The sequence below is a fragment of the Sylvia atricapilla genome, chromosome 7 (assembly GCF_009819655.1).
Source record: "Sylvia atricapilla isolate bSylAtr1 chromosome 7, bSylAtr1.pri, whole genome shotgun sequence".
NCBI classification, from domain to species: domain Eukaryota; kingdom Metazoa; phylum Chordata; class Aves; order Passeriformes; family Sylviidae; genus Sylvia; species Sylvia atricapilla.
The window spans coordinates 28,154,021-28,177,800 of NC_089146.1; the positions used below are offsets into that span (position 1 = coordinate 28,154,021).

At 40.6% G+C, this 23,780-nt stretch overlaps 1 protein-coding gene across 2 annotated transcripts; it reads right to left on the minus strand.

Annotated features, from left to right (window-relative positions):
- Positions 1–1,516: 1,516 nt before the first annotated feature.
- Positions 1,517–22,437, minus strand: HACD2 (3-hydroxyacyl-CoA dehydratase 2). Of its 2 annotated transcripts, XM_066323085.1 has the most exons (7): positions 22,283–22,437; positions 16,262–16,379; positions 15,965–15,983; positions 13,220–13,308; positions 7,083–7,204; positions 6,229–6,407; positions 1,517–5,530 (listed from the first exon to the last, which is right to left on the minus strand). In XM_066323085.1, the coding sequence occupies exons 1-7, from the start codon at positions 22,411–22,413 to the stop codon at positions 5,448–5,450; spliced, it is 741 nt and encodes a 246-aa protein (XP_066179182.1). In that variant the 5' UTR covers positions 22,414–22,437; the 3' UTR covers positions 1,517–5,447. The 2 variants fall into 2 exon arrangements, with proteins under 2 accessions (XP_066179182.1, XP_066179183.1); XM_066323086.1 differs by lacking the exons at positions 15,965–15,983; positions 22,283–22,437 and having other exon boundaries at positions 16,262–16,349.
- Positions 22,438–23,780: the final 1,343 nt, after the last annotated feature.

The window sequence follows — 23,780 nt, forward strand, 5'->3', positions numbered from 1 at the left end:
GAAATAATATACCTACTTAAAGCATTTGAAAAATTAAGATATAATACTGACAGAAACTTCTCTTTCCTTAATATAAGCACATTATCAATGTCAGCACATCAAAGAGAAAAATAAACTTTTGACAATACTAAAGCCCAAGCTAACTTGGGACGCCATAATAAGGGCTTTAGGATATTTCACATTCGTGAAGTATTATTCTGGAAATTAGTGATCAACAGTATTAAAGGAGTTACAAAATTTTCATCCACATTTGGAATCGCAACTACTTCAAAGGCAGCCTTCAGAAATCACCTAAGAAGCTTTATTAATTATCTTACTACTTTAAGTCTTCTGACAAGTGTGGAAGAGCATTTGTTTAGGAGACAGGAAACAGAATTTAAAAGCCACTTGATATTAAATGGAAGTTCCAGGCAGTTGGGTGGCTTGAATCAATCACTCCCAACTGTAGAAATGCTCAGTTCACATCACATGAAACTGAATCACAGAGATATTCACACCTTTTTATTTTACATTCAGCAGCCCAGCACAGATCCCTCCTCTAGTCTTATGTCAAGAACTGCCGATGCTCTAAGATGAGCCTTACACATCATTGTGGCATTAACTTGCTGACAACCACAGAACCCTTATGCTTTTCAGACTTTTTCCTGTTACCCTAGGGAACTAAAATTGTTTCCACACACGGAGTTTTCAAAATGCAGAGAGGAAACACCAGTAGCCAGTGGTAGTTACTGTAAGGCACAAACAGAGCTCAGCACCTCTCCACGGCACAGCATTTCCGAGTTTTTAATTACACAGCAGCCCTAAGTCACAGCCATCATGCGTAGGACACGTGCTGACGCGGGACATGACAACACCATTTTATCCCGTCTTCAGTCAACAAAAAATCACTGTAGTTGTGCAATCTTATGACAAGCATATGCCTAGAATAACAGCACTCACTCTGCAGTTACCACTCAGTTCCTATCAGAGGATCATAACTTGTTATTTATGAGCATTAATGCCATCTAGACGCGGTTTTTAAATCTCTCTCAGGAAGTGTTAAAAATGCTAACACCGTTGCCGTGGTAGCAGACATATTATATTTAGTAAATGAACTCTGAAGTATTCTGCTGCATTAGTTAAGCATTCCACTATATTTATAATACTCAGTTTTGTTTTTGAAGGAAACCAACAGCACCCAGAGTACAGATAACAGCAGGAGAACAAAGAGCTCACACTCAATTGAGGATCCTTCAGGAAGTTATGAGTGTTGACACAGTCAGTTAAGGTGTTGTTATGAGCACTTCTTTTGAATGTGGAAAGCAGAGCATTAATAACAGTATGAAGTTTCTTACTTCTTTTGTCTGAGCTCCAGAGTTACATATGCTAAAAGAACTTGTAAATTAAAAGGTATACACTGAATACAATACAGCTCTAAAGCAGATACTTGTAAAGAAACGTGTATCTGCTTTTGTTCCTTAAACAGTAACAATACAACATATTGCTTTTGTTCCTTAAACAGTAACAATACAACATATTTTGTTCAGAATTATTTTATTTGGATTATAGCATTAGTATCACTGATCAGTTGGCCAAATCCAGGCAGAGAGCACAGAATCAATTTCACAAGGCAACAACACAGACTAGTATTTTAGCATACAAACCATTTCACTGCATTATCAAGTTGAAATATCTTTCAACCACGCATAAAAAAATCTATGCTTAGTCTTTCAGAGCTCCAGGTAATACCAGATTCCTAAATATACAAAAAATACATTTAACTTATAATAATCTTAGTGAATCAAGACTTATAAAATTACAATTTTATTCTTCACAACATAGAAAAAATACAAAAATGACTGTTTATAGTTTTCACCCAAGTTTCACTGATATACATCAAAATATATGATTTGATGTATACTTCTGAAAATTTTAAGCTGAAAGATAGGTTTTAAAATGACACTGCAGATTGGTCCCACACAAATGCCAACCTTCATAATGATAAAGGAAAAACCCTCTAATAAAAATATCACATTGTGAAAAATTACAATTTACCTGCACTGTAACCTGCATTCTTACTGTAATTTACAAATACGAACATTTCTACAATTCCAGTTGTAAACTACACACTGGTGAAAACCTTGGTCTTTTGGAGGGTAGTGACTAACTCAGAGCTGGCAAGGTAGAACAACGTGCTGTCAACTGAACCAGTGCACACAACAGAGTACCAAAGCAGGGGAGGCCTGCTGGTTTGGATATGCTGATAGAGAACATGCAAGCCAAGTAAACAGTCTGTGAGGAAAATAAACCCCTCTGCATTTGTGACACAGTACCAATCAAAGCTTCTAGTATAGAGTTCATGGAAACCACTTTATAATTTCAGTGACAGATGAGGGGAAACGTCTTTTATGAGGAGGAGAAACCCCACATGTGTCAGCAAAGTCAGTATTAGGGAACAACCCAAACAGTTTTAGGGCATCACACTACAGTTCTCTCTAGATTACCTTCCAGTGATTTCCAAGGAAGATAAACTTGAAAAAGCACTTCCAAGACAAAGCGCTGAATTTCTGTACATAGCAACTGCATGTTCAGACTTCAGAATGTAATTTATAAATCAACTTTGCTGGTAAGAACTCTTACTGTGAAAGCAACTTCTTTTTCTTTTGAAAGGAAAAGTAACTCCATTTTCTTTTAAAAGGCCGTAGTTTATTTGCATTTGTGTCATAAATTGATATTTTCAATAAAGTAAATATTCCATTATGAAGCCTATTCAGTAAAGGTGTTGGTTGTAGAAACTTTCTCCCTACTGGCAGCTTGCTCTGCTTTTCCATGGTGCCAGTGCTATCTGCTGTAGATCTGTACTGTATCTTTCTCATCAACAGAGCCAGGAGTTTGTTTCATGCACAAGTATTACACAGCCATTTTTTATCTCCAAATTGGACCAACAAATTCGAAACCAAATCTTTTATTTGGGCACAGAAATCAAATTAAGAAAAGTTCAGGAGCTGAGCATTGACAATATCCAGTAACCTAAGTACATCAGGAAATCAGATCTTTTAGATGACATCCTTCAGAAATATTGACATTAACTTCTTTAACAGCAAGTATAAGCAAAAGGAGACGTTTTGTTCAGAGGTGGAAGTTTACAATTTCAAACAATGAGTTAAGAATAATACAACATTTCTCAGATCACTACAACAAAGCACATAACCTAAAACAGAAATGAATTGAATTGTTGCATCTTTGAACTCAAAATAATTTTGAGGTTCTATATGGCCACAGTAATAGCATCACAGAATTGTTTGGGTTGGAAAAGACCTCCAAGATTGAGTCCAACCATTACCCTAATACTGCAAAATCCCAGTAAACCGTGTCCCTAAGCACCACATCTTCTGTTCTTTTAAATACTTTCAGGGATAGTGACTTTATCACTTCCCTGGGCAGCTTGTTCGAATGCTTGACAATCCTTTCTATGAAGAATTTTTTTCCTAATATCCATCTAGACCTTCCTTAGAACAACACGAGGCAGTATCCTCTAGTCCTATTGCTTTGTAACTCTGGAGAAAAGACCAACTCCCAGCCTGCCAGAGCCTCCAGTGTTTTTTAATCCAGTCAATAACTGGCTCCAAAATGTTGAACACAGAAGCAAAGATTATTACTGTCTCTTATCCTCTCTCTGCTTATAATAGTCCTGTTTGTGTTGAACAGGAAAGGCTCTATATAGTCAGAGTTAGGAAAATTCAGCCCCTTTGATTGAGCCAAAGAAAATTACTGAAAAATGCCAAGTTGTTTTTTTTTAATATAGCTCTGACAAGCATAAAGCTAAATAATTGTAAATCCAGCTTTTCCCAACTGCTAGAACAGAGGGTCAGTGTCCTCAGGACTTCCTGGCTGTGTTTAGGGAGAGCTGGGATGTGTCAGACACAGCTGGGCCATTCCAGGGGAGGTGCTGGCAGGCACAGCACCAGGCAGCACTGCAGGTAGCGTGGGACTGGTCACACCTCGTTTATGGACTAAACCATGTAACAAGAGGGAACCTGAGAAGCCCACACGGTCTTGTCTAGTGACTGACTGGATGCAGACATGACTATGTGCCCATCAGTTCCTAACAGAGCAAAGCCACAACCTACACTTCGTGTCTGCTTGGATATCCACTCATTTTCCTTCTTCTTTTGCTCCTTTTATTCCAAATCAGAAGTTCCTTTAGACTTGGGGCACCGCTTACACAGCTCTAGTGCTTTCTGCCTCATCACAAGACTTTCTCAGCTCTTTCATTTTCCTTCTACCTTCCCAAAGGAAGGTTAAGCCTGAGAACCCAGAGAAAGCACCTAGGAGGAAGTAACTTTTTATGGTCTTGAATCTTTCCAAAGAACAGATGAGGCTGGCTTGTCCAGTCTGCAAAGGCAGCATGTAACACATGAGATAATCTGCTCTGCAAGGGGCAGATTATGATTTTGCAGCACTTCAGAAGTTGAATGCCTAGAACTGCCTGCTTGGATGTGCCAGAGTGATGACCTCAGTCACTGGAGAAAAGTAAAGTTAAGGAACAAGGCCCCCAAACACAGCAGACCAAGCAGTCCTCAGCACTGAAAGATGAGTATCACAGACAATGACTAGAGATGATAATTTATACTAAAAAAGGGAGAACTGCACCTGTTTCTGGGTGACCTACCTCCTTACATTGTTTAGATTCATTACTGATACCACTAGAAGTATTACAGCTAGTATTAATTGTATTTTGGTTTAATATGTAAAAATGTATTCGGGGATGCAGTACTTGGGGTAGTTTTAATATTTCAGATAAGAATTACAGCCTCGGAATTAATATTAGCATTTGAGTGATCAGCTTAAACAAGATCTTCAGAGAACACACTCTGGTCAGACACTGTACTGTTTAAATTCCTAAAGAACCTCATTCCCCTCATTTTCCGTAACTGGTTTCTTGTTCTTGTTCCCATCACCTTTTAAATATACAACCTACCTTTCTAAATTCAAAACTTTGCCCAGATTACATTCTCCACTGAAGTCTCTGACATTATCCTGAAGTATTCCAGAGCACATTGTTTGCTTTCACGGCAATACATACAGTTTCTGGCATGCAGTCAAGCACTTAAAAAAAGAGGTATCAGTAATATAATCCCAATTCAGGCATTTAGTGGGTACAACTTCATCACTCATACTGCAACCTTCAGGCATTTAGTAATAAATGAAAACCATTTAGCACATCATTTAAGGAAAAGGTTAACTGCCAAGCCATATAAAGTTTAAGTTTTCTGAAGCACTGCAAGCTGAAAATTATTTCAACGTTTGACATCCTGGAATTTCACTGAAATCAGATTTATTGGTTATTCTTGCTAAATTATTGGTCTTTTACCTCTGACTTATCTTGGTATACTCTTTACAAATGTGCTGGGTATCGAAAAACTGCAGCATTTTGATGTTTGAAAAGTTCTGAAAAAGAGTTGGAATTACTCTGATTTCTTGTGTTCTTCAGTGTGGGAGAGTACTTTTCGCCTCTGATGCAGCATATGGAAATACAGCTGAGGGAATACTGAGGAGAAAACAGACTCAAGTCAATGAAGTGTGAAGAGAGGCCTGCAAGATGCACAGTCACATGGTCAAGGTCACCAATTCTCTATTAGAGCATGTGTTTATCCACTTTTTGCTTAAGCTTTCTATTGCCTTTTCCACTCTTAAAGGGATGAACTGATATTGTTCTTAGGCTTCAGGTACTATTAATTTTTTTGCTAGAGCAATCACATCCTTAATTAAATGCAAGATGCCTTATTTAACTCTGAATGTAGAGGCAGATGACAAAAGTTGCCTTAACTACATGCACACAATACAAAGAAAACAGACTGCAGGGCAGAAAAAGTCCTTCAAGGGAAATTTCCAGATTTGTTTGATTTTTTTGTAATTCTCGTGTTGCCTTTTCAGACTCTAAGGCATTTTACACACATCAGTGCCTCTTTCATCTCTCTCTCTATCCAGAGCTTTTTCTCTTCTTATTTCTAAGACTATGGTACACAGTATGTTTGCAGAACAACAAAGAAAGGGATGGAAAACATACATATACAAACAGCAAAAGCTGTAATTCCCATGAGATACTAAACCTTTATGAACCATGCAAAAATTAAACAAAGTCATCAGCAGGCTAAATTCGTTACTTTTGTGTATGTTAATCCCCCAACTGTTTGCTTTTCCCAGTACAGCTGTTAATACTAAGAAACCTAACAAATTCATACTTACTTGGAATGTAAGAGATCATGACCAGGATCAGGAATGTATAGTAGTCAAATGAAAAATTGTACTTGTTAGGTAAACTAATGGAATACAGGCCAGACTGCCTGACGAAGGGTAATGCAGCATATATTGTGAGTAATTCGCCTGAGACTCCCATTGGATACAATACTATAAACAAAGTGTACCTAGAATGAAACGTACACAGAAAGAACTGAAAGTTACGACAAACTCTGAAAAAATATTTGTTAAATTATATTACAGATACTCAGATTTTGAATTCTCCATTCAGTATTTATTTTTCTTAAATCTTATTTGATTAGAGCATGGCAAGGTATGAACATTATTGCAAGGTAAATATTCAAATCAGCAATAGTTTGGAAATATTTAAAGATTTTATCTGAGAATCTAAAAACTATCTTTAAAACTATTCTCCCCATTCACACAATTTATTACTTTGATTTCTGAAGTCTTTGGTAGAGGTCATTTTACTATTTAAAATGGGGCCAAATACAGTTAATGTTAATCAATGAGCTTAAAGATTATTTCAAGGACAACCACTGGATTCAAGAATTCCTGCTAAATGTCATTTCACTTACTGTCATCCCTTACTGTTAAATATCAGTTTCTGCCAAAAAACTATTTTGTAAATGGAACTGACTTCAGACAAACTCTTTCAGCTTGCAATGCAATAGATTTTTGTAACTCAGAAATCTGCTGGAAAGAAACTAGGCAGTCACGTTCACAAACAAGGCAATTACCTGAAGCAGAATCTAATTTTTTTGCACTGCAACTACTTTACAAGATAAATCCCCCTGTCAGATCAGTGCTTTAAGGCTGTAATTTTTTATTATGCTACCGACCTGGCCCATTTGATGAGATAAGGGAGATGGTTTAACAAGCTGAATGTGTAAAAAGAGTAACGGATTATCTCGGTGATTGTCCAGGCCACTACAAACAAGAGGACACTGTCTTCAGTTTGTACCTGTGAGAACAGAAAAAAGGCTTTGTATGAACTTGAGCATTACTAGTTACTCACCAGACCCAAGAAAACCTCACAGAAATCCATTCCTGTGGGTGGCTTTACTGCATCATTTTAGAGAACTGACTCCAAGAATGAGCTTAAAAGCAACATTAGTAACAACAGTAAAAACCCCTCTTATCGTGCTCTGTATTTTTCTAGTTGCTTAAGAATAGCTCTGCTTCATGATTGGGAAACTTCAGCTCTCATACTGAGTGCAAGGAAAATTGGCACACAAAACCCCTGAAATTATGAGTATAATTCTTAACTCTTACCATTCCCATAGAGTCTCAGCTTCTATTTCAGCCCTACAATTGTCTCCTAGTGCAGAAAGAATGGTCTAACACTTGATACCTGGTTTACACTTAATATTCTGAATATTAACAGAAGCACTGTTTTCCTTTCTCTGGTCAGAAAGTGGGTCCTACTTTTGAGCAGCAGCCAAACCCTAACAGCAGATCTCAGGCTGGGAGAACGATGCTCAGATTGTCTCACCTCAGGCAAGCTTGACAGGTACCTGATTCACTGTTCCTTGCTCCATTTTCTGCTTATCGTAACTAGCATAGTTTCTCTAATGTTACACTCAAGGCAGTATCATGTTTCACTGCTTTACACCTCTTGGAGCTTTTATGTCAGTCACACATCAGTGAACCAGCTGTAACTCCCTCCACATTTTAACCCTGAGATCAGCCCAGTTGGCCTGAGCATGGTGCTAATAATGCCAAGGTTGTGGGTTTGATCCCTGGATGGGCCATTCACTTAGAAGCTGGACTCAGAGATCCTTGTGGGTACCTTTAAACTCTAAGTATTCTGTAATAAACTGCCTTTATCTGTGATATAATCCTCAAAAGCAGGTACTTTGAAATGAAGAGTCATATTAATTAGATTATGAAGCATCATTATGAGGTTCAAGTTCCAGATGGATCAAGTATATATGGGGTCACTTACCTACATACAAACTCTTGAGGGTACTTTGTACCCACGTACAACCTCTTGAGGGAGCAGACATGATTTTTATGCAGCCTTCTCCCTCTCTCCCTCCCCTCTTCAACAGAACTCCCAGATGTATGAACACCTTGAGCCCAAATTCAGTGGACTGTGGGAACAAAAAGAGCTCAAACACAGGGGCCCATATTTTCTCTTTTCCTCTAACTCTTGGAAAAAGGAAGTCAGGAGATGTGGGTAGTGCACTCTATTCATCTTGGACAAAGTATAAACCAATAGGAAAAAAAAAAAGGAACAAGAACATTTATATATATGGACAATCAGAAAATTTTTAATAGGAGGGGTCTGATCATATACTTTTGGGTTAAAAAAAAAAAAAAAAAGGATTTTTTTTCAAGGAAATTACCCAGAAAAAACTTTGTTACAGACTGCAAAACCCAGAAAAATTTATACAGAAATCTTGAGCTATCCTGGAATGCAGAGCTGCTGGTAATCTGTATTGTGCTGTAAATCTATGTTCTGCTGCATGTAACATTTCAGGTCACTTTTACTGCATTTTGCAGCAAAAACACCTTATTCTTTTTTTCCACATTCTGACAATTTATTTATTAATCTCCCTTACATCATCATAAAAGAGCAAAATCCAAAAATTATTTGAAGACTTTCAGAGAAGAGACCAAATCTATTTTTACACATTGCTGCAGGATCCTAATCCTGTTTGAGGTCTGCTTTATAAGCAAGATTTTGTTCTCAACACGGAAAAGTGAACAGCACTTCCCAGATGCTGCTGTTCCAAAGGAGGAAAGTGCTTGACAAGCACTCCAGAGCTGCATCTTCTGGTCAAATCGGGAGTAGCAGCTTAGTGATGAATGCACCTAAACCTGTGAGTAACAGGCTTCAACCTGTGCTTTAAATCCCACTTCTTTCCCCTAGCTATGGTAAAGTCAAAATGCACAAGTTTGTAGCTTGAAGTAGGCTCCAAGGATACGAGCAAGGGCAAGAAACTGGGACACTAACAGTGAATCACACACATGGAAGTAGAAAATTACAGCAGTTACAGTCCAGTTCTATCACATGACATCTCTAACACTGCCTTCAAGGTCTGGTCTCCCCCGCTCCTTTGTATTTTAAGTTATTAAAACAGTTTACAGCATTATGAAACACACAACCCTGTCAGGTCACTTAAAGAATCACTGACATTGTGCCTTCATTGCTTGTGTCCCTATTTAAGGAAGAAAGAAGACTGGAAAGTGGTGGTTATCATTATAAAGTCTGTTTCTTGCACACTCACATAGCTGTCACCAGTCTGTCACTATCAGAACATCTCTTCGAGCACTGACAGGTTTTCAGTACTTTATCTAAAGATGACTGAGATGTACATTACCAACCCCCTTTGAACTGATTCACAAAACAGTTTCTCAGGAGTTTAATTCTTCCAGCCACTGCTAATGCTGCATTTGCATCATTCCTGCTCCAGGCTGAAGAGAGGACAAATACACAGTAGACCTTTAATAAACCACTAAGGCAAATGCTCCCTGAAAATCCAATTCTTCTTCCACTACTTTTTTTTCATGACAGTCTTTCAAGGAAGTCTTAGACACAAGTCAAAAGACATTTTGTACTTTATTTACACCTTATTTGTCCAACTCTCTTAATAGGGGTCAATCAAACAATAGGCATAATATTTTGCCATGTGCTTCAAGCCAACGTACCATCAAGGAGAGTCTTGAATATATTTTAGCTTTTCCTAAATACTGTGAATAGCAGACAATGTTTGCTAAAATATAAAAGAAATCACTGTCTTTTAAGATGGAAAGATGAGAACTGGGAGTTGACAAAATAAAGCCTGAGAGGTTTTTAATGTTTTCCTTAAGATTGGAAAGGGAAATTTCTCCACGTTAAGAGCAACAGTTTGACAAATTTGCAGAAAATTTCAGCTAAACACATAATTAAGCAATCCAATGCAGAAGAGCAAAACCAGCAGCACTATGCAAGTGTAATGATGGAAAATATTGGAACAGCACGTCTCTCTCCAAAGAGCTGGTTCTCTGGTACAGTAATTAAAAAATAAAACATAAAATGAAGGGGAAGGAAAAAAAAAAAAAAAAAAAAAAAAAAAGGAAGCTTCACAGTAGGCACAAAGGGCCTGACAGACTATTGTGTTGTATGGTATTGCTCTAATTTTACATAGATGTAAAGCAGTGATGAGTCAGGTTTTTCAACTGTACTTGGCCATTCAGAGTTCTGATCCTTCCAGCGTGGACTTTTTACTACAACTTAGTCCTAAATATCCTAAGTTGAGATCTTCTTCTCTCTTTTAAGTAAGTATGCTTTACTACTGATTGAAGATACCAATTCCCAACTGCAGATACTGGAGTCCCAATCACCAGCTCTGCATGATTTATGTGTTATTTTCACAGCATCTCTTGCCTGTGTGTTCTACAAAAGTTCCTCTAAATATGTATTACACTTTTTTGCAACTTTTCTGTAACTGAGCCCAATGGGATAAGCAAAAAATGCCTGCTGACACCATTTTTTTATTACCCATCAGAACTGGGTGCAGAATTATCTATCAGAATGGAACTCCATGAATGCTTGCCATGACATAACCAGATGATCTCATTGCTCACGCAAATTCAAACAGACCTCTTTTGAACTGAAGGGCACTTTCTGTTCTCCTGTGCCTACATACTCCCAGCCCTTCACACCAGGCTGCTCGTTCTCCACCCTCCTTTGCAGGGGAAACAGTAAAATACACTGAACCGGCTCCTTTCTGACCTAATGGCCAGCACTGATGACATACCAGGCCCTCCACAACCCCAACAACTGCTCCTACAGTGCAGGTAAGGAGAATCTCAGTGTGCAGTGCTTTAACATTTGCCATGCTTGAACATTTATTGTGAATAACTTCATATTGAGTTTAACGACACATCAGCACTGAAGTCAACAAAAAGCACAAACACGTTAGTGGCAAGAGCATGCTTCAAATCACATCACATTTCTAGAAGTGTATCCTGACAGAAGGAGGGATGCAATACACATTTCTTCTTTTAGCTGTATTATATATAAAAACAGTCTGGAAAAGCAAGATACTGAACAAGTCTCACTCAAAAAGTTAAAAGAGGAAAACTGCATTTTATTTTACAAGAACCTTATCATGCAACTGCATCGCTTACAAGTTCCATAAAGCTGTGTGAGAATTTAATCCTGGCCTTCAGCATGGAGCTCACTTGTGCAGACAGCCCTTTAGAGAAAGTAGAACACTTGTGACACTTGCAATACATCTCCCCAGGTGAGCCTGCAGGCTCCCTGGTTGGGGGAAGGGGAGGGGTCAGAATACAGCCTCTTATTTGATTTATTTGCTCAAGTCACAGGTCAGAAACTCATCACAGGCTTCCTCACCCTCGCCATTCTTATACCCACTTTCTAAGACATTAAAAAAGTAACATATAATACAGTCTCTTGCAAGAATTTAACCAGAAGACCACACAAGTGTGGGGGAAAAATTCTGCAGGGAATATTGTTGAAAGAATCCTTGTTAAAAGTCAAATGTTTGGCTAAACTCATTGCTCCCATTTTGTCTCATTTTGTTGGTTTTCTCTGCTGAGAATGTGGGCATAAGCTTCAAAAAAACCTAACCCACAATCATATTACAGGTTTTTCTTTGATGTGTAACAGACAACACATGGAATAATTCTAATCCATCCAATCTAACCTAATATTTGGGTTACTTTAAAACCAGAGGGCAATTCATAAAACAGATTACCACTGTTCTTTATGAAGCATCAGATATTCCAGCATCATATAGATAACAAGCGAAACTCCAACAGTATTTATTTTAAAGTATTTTATACATATATATAAAATCTAATGTCTTGAGATTATGGCTTGCATTTTTTTTTTGTTCAAAACCTAGTTCTTATTTCTAGTGAATTAACAGGGAAGTCCATTAGAAAATAGGTTTTAGGTTTATTGAGAAAAATAACATTCCTCCACTTCAAGTAGCATGAAACTAAAGGTTTACATGAACAAGCACCACAATACCAAAAAGGACTGTCAGTCGCTAGGAACTACAGTGACTTCTGTTACTCTACATGTGCATGGATACTCTGGTAACAGGTTTGGAGGAAGAGAAAGCAGCTTCCCTCAAGACTTTGCAATAAGACAAGTTCCTTAAGACCATCTCCATGTCAAGTCACAAATAATCTTACGCATAAAATGACTGACGCTTATTTCAGGCACCGATGCTGACACTGGTATTGAGACTGATTTCTTTCTTTAATGAGAACAAAACCAGTAAGATGAGTTTGCTAAAGCTGCAGCAGAGGTGCAGCATATTTTGGCTACTACAAGGATTGAGATGACATGAGTCAATCACCACAACCTGTGCCAATTAAAACATGTCTAGATTTTTAAAACAGCTGTCAGGAATAATCCTGAAAAAACACAGCTTCCAAAAGATTCTAGAGAGATCTGCATAAAGTACAGCACTATCTGGTGTGGTGAGCAGTGAGAAAAAACACACAGTCCTCAAAAATTACTTACATTTAAATGTAAGAAAATTAAATGAAGGACAAAGGAAAGACTATCCTGGAGAGTGACAATGGAGAGCACTGCTGTGCATGAACAATTGAGGGGGAGTTTCAGGTGCCACAGGAAGTGAATTGCATATGCAGGAGGGCAACAAGATTTTGCTTTTAATTATGGCACTAATGAGATGAACACTAGAAAGGCTGTACCAAATTCAGTGTTCTGTATTAAACATTGGAACCAGTTTAACTGTCAGTAAGGACTGCAGAATCTATCCAGGAGCTAGATGTCTTACAGGGAGAGAATCAGACCTCGCTCCGTTTGACTGTCAACAAAAGATGACATCAGATCTATTTTTATTTCTTTTGATCCACAGAAATTTGTATGAACAGTTTCCCACGTTGAGATACAAATGGAAGACATTTTAAGGACAATAAGACAGCAATCAACACTTGCTTTTCAGCATGGATCAATAGTTTTCTATCAATTTTTAGCGTGACTTACCTCTTTTACACTGTGTGTTACTGCCCACGTCAGGAAAACCCTTGACATCACTTGGAAAGCAGTCAGAACAACCGAAGAGGGAACAATGCCTGGAAGATATTTTGCAATTAGTAAATATTCCTGACTACCAGGGTGGGGAAATAAAAGACAGCTAAATCAAAGTCCAGTTATTTGAAATTTCTGGAAGGAAAGCATTTAATTTTTTTTTTAACTTGAAAATATGAAGTCAGTTCTTCAGTGTGTTTATACAGTGTAATGCAGTGCAATTCCCTGACAAGGCTTTCTGCATCAAAATGCAAACAAATGTAATTGATCTTGTTGCAATCACAGCGCATTCCTCAATACACAGAACAGCTCAGTAAGATAATTTCAATCAGCTTCTATCTTTCAAATAAATTCTGTTTGATTAAAATATCCAAGATACTCTTCATTACTGTGATTTAAAATGTAAAAATAATAAATATGTTTTGCACTGTATATCCCAAAAAAACAGCCACCAAAAATTTTAAGTATTTTTTCAGAAACACTGATCTAGCCCATATTTTGACAGATAAAAAGTTTGTATTTCCTTCCTGGAAACACAACTCAAAAAAACACCAAAAAAAACCCCCCACCAACCACCAAACCAACCAACCAACAAATCCAACCCACAACAAACAAACCCCAGGGAACAGCTGATGCACTGGGAGGTGCAGAAGCAACTTGGAGATTCTCTCAAGGAAGCAGCTATCACTGGTTCATCCAGCAAGTTCTGATGTGCCAGTTGGCCTGCCATTAAAAGGACCCTACACAGCCAGGTCTGACAGAGCAGGGAGAGTTTTAGACTGCAGATTACACAAAATTTCTAAACTTTGCATCACAAAGTTTTATTTTCTTCCAGTAGCCAAATGATAAAGAGCAGGTGTAGCTCCTAAGAAACAGTAAAAAGTGCTTGTAAAGCTAATGCAAACCACAAGCCAACCTAACAGGTTCAGAAAGATGTAGAGACCAAAGAGGAAAATGTAATGACAAGAAAGAATGACGAAAGTCAAAAGCAAGTTTCAGATTAATTATTTTCATTGATATGTTTGGCTCCTTTGAGAGGAAAAAGGAAAATCCTACAGACATAGTTCACTTTTATCATGTTGTCTTGGTCTCTGGGCTACATGTTACCTCCTTTTCAGGTAGAGATCTGCACTTTTTAAATCTTTGTCATATGTCAAAGTCCTGTTCTCAACCATGCTTACACAGACACTCCCCTATCAATCTTTGTTATTTGAAGGACTTGTCTCACAGATGCTAACATTTCAGATTCTAGTGGAAAGATGTGGAGAGAAAAGTTATGCTGATACACACAGCCATCTGTCACACATAAGCTCTTCTATTGACAAAGAATTACAGCTCTAGTTAGAGCAATTAGTTCAGCAGGGGCAAAGGAATCTGCAAATTTCCTGTTTCTCCTTGCATAGAAACTTTTGCTACAGTCAGTAGGACTGCAGCAGACAGCAGCAGTGCATCCAGCTGTGCAAAACCCCCTCACTACTTTATTTAGCTGACAAATACTTCCATTAACAGAAAAAAAATATAATCCACAGCCAGTTATAAGAAAACCAGTCTTTAGGAAAAGAGCTTTGTTAGGGAAAGCAAAAAGATAGAATAATAACAGCATAAAAGGTTTGCCACTTTCCCCTAATGGCTCTCTCTAAAATTAAATTGTGCTACTAAGGATAATATGGGCTAAATGGATCCACTCCTCAAATCAACTGAGCCAGAATGATTAGTTTTGCACACAGGCAGGCTGTATAATCATCTTATTTGCTGTTCTGCATCAGCCTGGAAGGTGAAACACAGCTCTCTCCTGCTACTCACTGATTTGATGGATATAGACACCCAACTGTGAGGAAATGATAATCCAGTTCCTTTTTTTACATTCTTAGTTTAGTACTAGTAAACACTGGTGTCAGCATACCAGTTTAGCTGAAGGAAACACCAGAGCATTATGGATTTAGAATGGTAAAACTAAGATTTATCTGCAAGGTTTTCTCTCCAGTGTTCCAAGATTTAACTTTTCCTTCTTGCCACTTGTTAAATAAGTTCTGAAAAATGGCACATTTAAACATAGATTTTTGAGAATTTTTTAAAAAATGGTTTATTCTGGTAAAAAAAGAGTAACTGAGATTTAGTAAAATTAAACAGCATTGGAAGGACTGCCTTGGCAGCACAGGCAAATAGACGACACACACAGTTTATTCTGAGAAGCCTTAACATTAATTTGGGGTGCATAAGATCATTCATTTCTTGGGATGACCTGTGCACAGTTTATAAACTGCCTTTTTAAGACATTTTCAGAATAACCGGATTCAGGAGAGTCAGAACTACTTCACCAGCGACAGAACCAGACTGCCCTCTGCTGACACATTCCTAGCACCAGTTCTCCCAACACCTCACTTGGTTATTAAAACACCCCACAGAACTCACCAGGAACCTACAATCCAACAGCCCCTTGCAGCTTTAGGAACCTCAACGCCATCTTACTCTATTTAAATAGTGGCTAGTGAACATTCAGATAGGAGCTGAAGCACTGTTTTATTGTTTTCTGACTTCTCAAATTAGGGAGTAAAAAACTTGAATGTATTTCAAACAAAAATTAGTAAGTTATGCAAGAATTAAATTCAGCAATCACAGACTGTAACATTTTTCTTGCTAATGTATTGCTAGAAGTGCAGTCTTCTATAAAAATAATAAACTGAAAATTTGCAAGCTTACCAAGTGCACAGTGCAGAATCTAGAACAAAAAGAAAAATTCAAATCACTAACATTTCAAATTAAGCAATTCAGACACACATTTAGTTCTGTTACAAGAGCTTAAGATTCAGTATTTGCATTTCAATGATTAAAATTAATATTTAGCTCTGCTGCCCAAGGTAAATAGCAGAGAGTAAAACCCCCTCATGGCTTGCTAAAAGGAAAATCCAGCTTTTGTGTGAGCTGTTCAGTAGAATTAAAGTAAATGTAAGAAATACAACACATTCATGCAAATATTAGTAACAGGGCTACACCCACCTCAAGCAAAGCTCCAGTTTGGAAGAATTTCAGGGGCTTTTCTATGGAATAGTAAAGGCTGTGGTAGCTGCCTTTAGCCAGATATGCCCGAACTAGACCAACTGCAATAACGAGCCACCTGAAAGAGAGAAAAAGGGGGACATTAAGCAAAGCATACATGAAAAAGAATCTTTAATCTCTCTTTTGATAACTGAGAAAGCAACAGGCAGAACTATCCTGAAATACACTAACTTTGTAACACTGGAATTGTTAAATATTTGCATCTTCTAGAAATTAATCCAAGTGAAAGATGATGCATTTTTAAGCATTTTTCAGCACCAACATGGTACCAATATCTCTAATGTCTCAGTTTATTTTTCAGTGAGCTCTATTTAATTTAGTTGTGGGATGTATTCATGGCAGATTGGCATCACATTTTATTTAGTTTAAGCAGAAAACCCCAGACAGCTAGTCAGAAACCTATTACCAACTTACAGCAGCATGACATAAACAAGATTCAGAAGGCATTGATTTTAACATTTCAGTTCAAAGTAAACCCCTAGAGTTTATGAGAGGTCATTCAGCTTAGTTGGCAGCATATATTGTATGAGAAACAGTTAATAGATAAATAACTGCAAAGAAACTGAGCCTGCTGAAGCCCTGAAGGCAGCATGGCAATTCTCATTCCTCTTTAACCAACAAATATATCTGAGCCTATGTAAGTAGTGCCCATTTAACTGCTACTGTATGTGAACAATGTGACCTGTTAACCCCTGCTGATTTTCCTTCAGGTAGTTTAAACAAACCCAAAATATCCTCATCCTGGCTTTCACCAACTACCACAGCTGTCCAGAGCTGGTGCTTGCCCACAACATGAGAAATTCTTCAGTCAAGTTTATGCCAAGCCACAACAAGGTGAGTGATCAACCCTGGGCAAACACTTTACGTTTGAAAGTAGCATCTCTAGTTAACTTTAGTTTCCAATTGCTTTTGGCAAACATGGGGAGAAGGGGTTGGTTGGTGAAGAAGAATCCTTACCGGGGCTCCCAAACTTTTCACTGATAGGCTCATCCTGGCTGTCCTACACTCCACTACTCTGAATGCCACCCAATTTTACCTCCATCTCCCTCCAAACCCCTCGTGTAAATCACCAAGTGTCTCTGCTAACAATTCACCTCAACACACAGACATGTAGCAAGCCCACTGACTATGCAATAGTTTTCACCCTTTGGATAAAGGTGTGTAGCTGTGGTTTTGTAATGGGGATAATGAAGAAATTCCCTTTATTTACAGCATAATAGAGTCTTACAAGTACCCCACTAGGTAGGATATTGTGAAGAATGTGCACATATTATCCCAAATGTAATAATTGTTTGAAATACAAAGTGAAGTTCAGATTTTTCAACAATAAGTAACTCTGGCATCCAAGTCTGTGTTTGAAACCAAATCCGTTAGCAGATCTGAAAGAAAGCTAATTAATTTCTGCCTTAACTTGTGGAAGACATGCACCAAAGAAAAGTAGGGAGAGTGGGGAAGATAAATGAGAAACAGAAACAAGTTCTCCCTTTTTCAGTGACAAGTTATTTCAGTTGAAGCCATCTAGCAAAACCAAAGGACAAGCATTTGCCAAATAAATGTTTACCAAGAATAAATCAGATTCATTTTGTATTTGGACTCCAGTGTAGAATAAGCCAGCAAGCACTACAGCATTTGTGATTCTCCCCTGAAACACCAAGCACTTCTTCTTTAGAACAGGAAATCAGAACAGGTTGACACTGGGCTCTTCTATCTGTCAAGTTTCTCTGTTTTTCCTGATCTTCCATGTTTGTTGGGAAACAGCTGAATTGAGCAATTTCTCCAGTTGCACAAGATGCCAGTTCTTGGCTGTGCCTGCAAACCGTTCTCACCTGAACCCAGACTGGTAAATCCCACGGCTCCCAGAGGAGCTCCAGCCTTTGGCTCATCTCCACCCTTGTGCCAGATCACTGACTCCAGCAAGACTGTACCTTCCATTCCATTTACTATCCCTCAAAAAGCATTTGATACAGATCACGGCACTAATCCACACAAAATTAAAAGCTGAGCGTAGCTTGTGGTGAAGCTTTTAGTTCCTCTGTCCTGCTTCTGTGATTCTTAAATAGTTCTTCACTCCCTAAGTCTAGACAATATGGAACAGGAGAAGGTGAAACCAAGGAATATCAGCTGAAAATGGAACTTAGCAAGAAGTTCAGAAGGGCAGCAAAAGGCACGACTGTCTCATGAAAGCTCATTTCTGTGACCTACACTGAACTGTACCTGATAGCCCAGCTGGAGTTATACTTCATTAAATTACTGCTACCCTGTCTGTAAACTCCAAACTGGATGATTACTATTCTTTGATTAATCCAGAATAAGACAAATGAATACTGCGCACACAGTTTTTTTTACTTTCGTTTGGTCGGACTTGATGGACAAGCTTTGTGCTCAGGTCCTTAGGCTAACTCCCTTCACTCTCTCACAGGTCATAAAAAGGCATTTTCTTATGCAAAATTTACCGAGGTTCTGTAACATTTACGCAAGAGAATGCAGCAGAGCTATGCAGTGAGTGCACCTGAAAGGGAGAAGTGTACTTTGACTCTCAACAAGCACTCACTGAAGACATGGACAATGAAACTCATAACCCAGAACACTCTTTGCTCAACACTGATTAACACAAACTCTTGCAAATTCAAAAGCTATTATATTACCATTGACCTCACTGAGTGAAATCCTTTTTAAATTCATTGTTTATACCACCACAGCTACTTATACCCAGAAGTACTAGTCAGTTACAGCACTTGACTAAAAATAAGAAACATAATCACCTTTTAAAGCAGCTTATCTAACATTTACACTCAGCTCTAACAGCATGCCGTGCTGTCTCTCCCCACCCAGCAATATTCAGTGATTTTGGTCAAACACAGTTTTTAGAAAAAATAATTTCTATGTCTCTAGAATGAGCTTCCCATGCTCAGGTCAGGCACGACTACACAGCTTCACACTGTGACGGGAAAAGAGTCAGCCTGAACACAAGAGAAGCAGGATGCAGAGCTTTCTGCAGGGCTCTGCTTTAAACCATGGGCAATAAAACCTGAGCAAGTACCGCTGAGAACCAACTGCAGGACTGGTCATCCCTTGTTGTGCCATGTTGGTCCCGTTTCTGAAAAAAACCCAAACACCCAAAACATGAATCAAATGGTAAGAGCATGCAGCTCCAGTCAGGGATCCACAGAACACAAGCTTTTACTGCTGTTTTGCTCTTGTAAAAACCACTGTATGTTTTTTTTTTTTTTTTTTTTACGTAGGAATCCACACACTACGTGCACTACAGCATAAAACTGGAAACAAGATCTATTATTTTTGGAGTAAGTTGTGTTTTCTTTAGCTAAGTCAAGATAAATGCAAAGTAAATACAGTAGCTATGCTGAGATTTTTCAACTGTTACTTGATCCATTTAAATAAACTTAAGGCAACTATGGTTTTAAAACATTTACTTTAGTACCTATTTACTGCATATCGACGTTGTTGTGTGCTTCAGTTTATAAGCCTTTTGTAAACCAAATCAAACCAATCACTTCAAAAAAATCCCATGTGCTGTTAGAGCACCACTTCATCATCTGGGCACCTTGAATTTTTTGGTTTCTTCTTTTGCACAATTCTCTTTCCAAGGCAGTGCAGTTGGAGAAACTAAGTCTGTGCATGCTGATTGTCATGGGGTCAGTAAACAATCACTGCCACCAGCGGTGTATCTATCTTTTGATCTTATCACCTGAACAACTGAGCTTCTGTCAACCAACTCCACAAAAACTACCTTTTTAAAAGGCTTCGCAATACTAAGAAAAAGACGGAGCTTTTTTCCTGAGCTCAACCTTGTGTATTGTGGAATTTCAGCAGTGTCCAGGGGAAGCACAAACTCCTCATCCACTTGAAGAGAAATGATCACTGAGAGCCCTCGGTGACCTACCCCAAAAGAAAAGTGAGAGAAAACACAGAGAGATGACCATGACCACAGAACTCGTATGGTAACTCCCCAAACTGCAGAAATCATCTAATCACAACCATGTCCTGAAAAAAACAGCTCATGTTGAAGCTCCATAAATCACATCCACCCAAGAGTGAAATTTCCTAAGAGGTTTGGTGTAAATCGAGAAAACAGGTAACTCCGTGATCAAGATTTACATGACAACAGAAAGCTAAATACAAGTTTGTGTTGTTTATTTCTGAGTTTCCAGTGCTCAATTTTTTTTTTAATTTGTTCTTCTGAAGAAAGAGAAATTTCCCACGCTCAGGAGCTTGCATGCCATGACAAAAAGTTCATGACCACAAAAAAAACTTTCCATTTATACCACAGCTTCTCTCTCAGGTTTTTTATACCTTTTATAAACACACAAGTAAATTGCACATGAGCAGCAAAATAAGCAGGGAAATGCTTTTATTTCTTAGAAGAGTTCAGAGGTGAAGCTGTTAATATTGTGCAGAGACACCAGAGCAAAACTGAAAAGCCCTACTGACTGCCTGCAATGTGTTGTATTACTCATGTAATTATTTTTGATTGCTTAATTCAAACTGGTGGGTAATTATCCTTGCCCTCTGAGTGAAATACCCTGCAAATATCCTATGGAGCCACAAACCTGCTCAGTCACATTTCACAGTAACACAGCTGTTGGGTAACGGGTTGTACCAAGCACCTCACAAGAGCTGAGCTCTCCCTGCTCCCCTGCCTTTGAGCCACACAAGCGTAAATATCTTCTAAGCTGAAGTAGCACCAGCTGCCACCAGCAAAGACAAGAATCTTCATATCCAACTGCCTTATCGAAGTGAATCGTATCTGTATTAATTCTACACTAACCTGCCCCCCAAACATGACACTACCCTGTTTGCTCACCACCTCACCTGCCGGGGTTTATCTGGCAGAAAGCACGCTCACTTGGGATTCATTTTAAAGGCTCTTTTCCCCTCCCACTCAAATGTCCTCAATCTTTCAAAAGATGGTTTTATTTTTATCTGGATTCTAATGAGATGCCACAGCCAAAATTAATTAATTAATTAATTAATAAAGAAAGAAAAAGTCTCCCTTCTCTTTAGAGTCCCCACTTGCTGCTATTTTTATTTTTATACCTAAGAGCACACCTGAGCAAGCATCAGCTGGGCCAGTCTGCATTCTGCCACACAGGGCAAGGGCAGAGCACCTAGCTGCTCCAGGAGCTCACACGTCCCAAAAGCAGCTTCCAGCCTCAAATCACACAGCAGCTGAGGAGCTTATGGAGAAATCCTGCAGGGCTCAAGACCTTTGCCTCTAACTACTGCTGTGGGTAAGTTCCCTGTATTTAAGGTCACCTCTCCAGTGAAAACTGCTGGAATCTACACCACGGACACGGCGATGCAAGGGATCTACAGCCACCTGGACGTGAAAATTGCCGCAGCGCAAATGACCGTGTCAACTGTGAGACCCGGCGGCGCCCGGGGAACGCGAGGCGCGGTGCAGACCTCGCGGTGGAAGGGGCACGCCAGCGAGGCCACGCTCGGGGCGGGCAGTGCCGAGGGCTCCCCCGGCCCGGAGCTGCGGGGCTGGCACAGGGACAGGCTGGGGACACCCCGGGCCCAGCCGGCTCACGGCCACAGCGCACGGCGGGCGGACGGGGCAGCGGCAAGGCGGCCGAGCGCGGACGGGCAGGAGCCTCTGTCCAGCACGGGCAGCACCGAGCGAGCGGCCGGCTGTGCGCTCCAGCGTTCCCCGCAGTGCGAGACACGGCCACCACAGCACGGGGACACGGGGACACGGCCCCGCGGCCGGACCCGGCACCCGGGCGGCGCAGCCACACGGGCTCGGGGCGGACGGGAGGGTGGGCACGGCGCTGCTCCCGGCCCGGGCCCGCTCCCTGCGGCAGGGGCAGCCGCCCTGCCCTGCCCTGCCCTGCCCTGCCCTGCCCTGCCCGCCGGAGCCTCCCGCGGCCGCAGCCCGGCCGAGCGCAGCCCCGCCGCCCCGGCCGGGGAGCTCCGCGAGCGGCCCCACCCGCTCCTTACCCCGCCGTCATCACCACGTTGTAGATAACGAGGTAGCCCGTGGCCAGCGCGCCCGGGCCCCTCCTGCGCCGCGCCTGCTGCCCGCCGTAGCCGTTGTCCGCCCGGCTCCCGCCGCTCCCGGCCGCCGCCATCTCGCGGCCCCGTGCCCCGCCCGCTCCGGCAAGCGGCGGCCGCGGGGCGGGACTTCCCGGCGCCGGGCGGGGACAGCTCTGCGCAGGCGCGGGCCTGAGGGCCGCCGGGGCCGGGATCGGGATCGGGATCGGGATCGGGATCGGGATCGGGATCGGGATCGGGATCGGGACCGCTGTTCCCGCTGTTCGCGCTGTTCGCCCCCTGCCGGGGGGCAATGGGTGTGCCTGTCCCTAATAGCCTTAGTTGTTTTGGGGCTGTCTCGTAGGTTTTCATCGCTTTTGTAACATAGCTCAGAGGAGAGAAGACTGAGAGGCCATTTCCATTAATGCATATAAATACCTCAGACAGGTGTCAAGAGGATGGTGCCAGACTTGTCGGTGGTGCCCAGCGACAGGACAAGGAGCAATGGCCATAAACTAAAACACGGGAAGTTTCACCTCAACATGAGGAAGAGCTTGGCAGTGAGGGTGGCGGAGCGCTTGGACAGGCTGCCCAGCGACATCGTGGAGTTTCCCTCTCTGGCGGCGTTCCAAACGCGCCTGGACGCGGTGCTGTGTCACCCGCTCGGGTGACCCTGCCCTGACGGGGTTGGACGGGATGATCTCCTGAGCCTCTTCCCACCCTGGCCAGCCTGTGATGCTGAGTGAATAAGAAGTTGTAACTCCTTTCCTGCTCCCTACAAGAGCAAAAAAAAGCATTACTTTCCCAGCAACAAACATAGAAGCATCCATGTCAGGGCAGACAGAGCTGCCTTTCTGAACAGCCACAACAGAAGAATTTTATTTTTTTTCTCCCGTACAGAAATTGTAAACACGTCGTGGGGTTACTCCTCCGCTCCCATAAACATCTCTCGGTTTATTTCCCATACATGTCATGGTGCCGTCCCTTTATGAGCAGTGCAGAATAACAGCATAAGCCTCAGTCCCCATCTCAGAAAAAACCTCCTTCCATTTGAGTGTTTTTGTGGCCTAATAAATTCGTGTGCATATCTCTTGCAGACAACATGGCTCAAAATGCAAAGATTTATGAGAATTCCACTTTCAAACAGCTATGCTTTACTGCAATATTTCAGTAAACATACCAAGAAATTTTAGAGAAACAAATCATTCATTATTCATGTATGCAAGTAAAAATAAACATCTGTTTGCAGAGTGTGACAGCCACTGCAGAGGAGAGGAGAGGGCTGTGCAGTCCAGTGCTGTCTTCCTTGTCAGCAAAGGGAGGCAGGGACCCAGCCGACTGCATGCCGTGCATGCAATTAGCAAAGGTCTCCTCATCAACCAGAAATGTGCACAGGATGCTCGGGAGGTTGTGCAGGACAGTCATTAAGTAAATTAAGTTTCTGCAAATCCAGAAACACAAGTGA

Excerpts from the sequence above, each read along its gene's own strand:
- HACD2 (XM_066323085.1), bottom strand. The coding sequence starts at position 22,413 with ATGGCGGCGGCCGGGAGCGGCGGGAGCCGGGCGGACAACGGCTACGGC. Across the intron at positions 7,205-13,219 it reads TAACACACAGTGTAAAAGAG|GTACAAACTGAAGACAGTGT; the intron begins GTAAGTCACGCT and ends CTGTTCTCACAG. Across the intron at positions 6,408-7,082 it reads TATCTCATCAAATGGGCCAG|GTACACTTTGTTTATAGTAT; the intron begins GTCGGTAGCATA and ends GTTTCATTCTAG.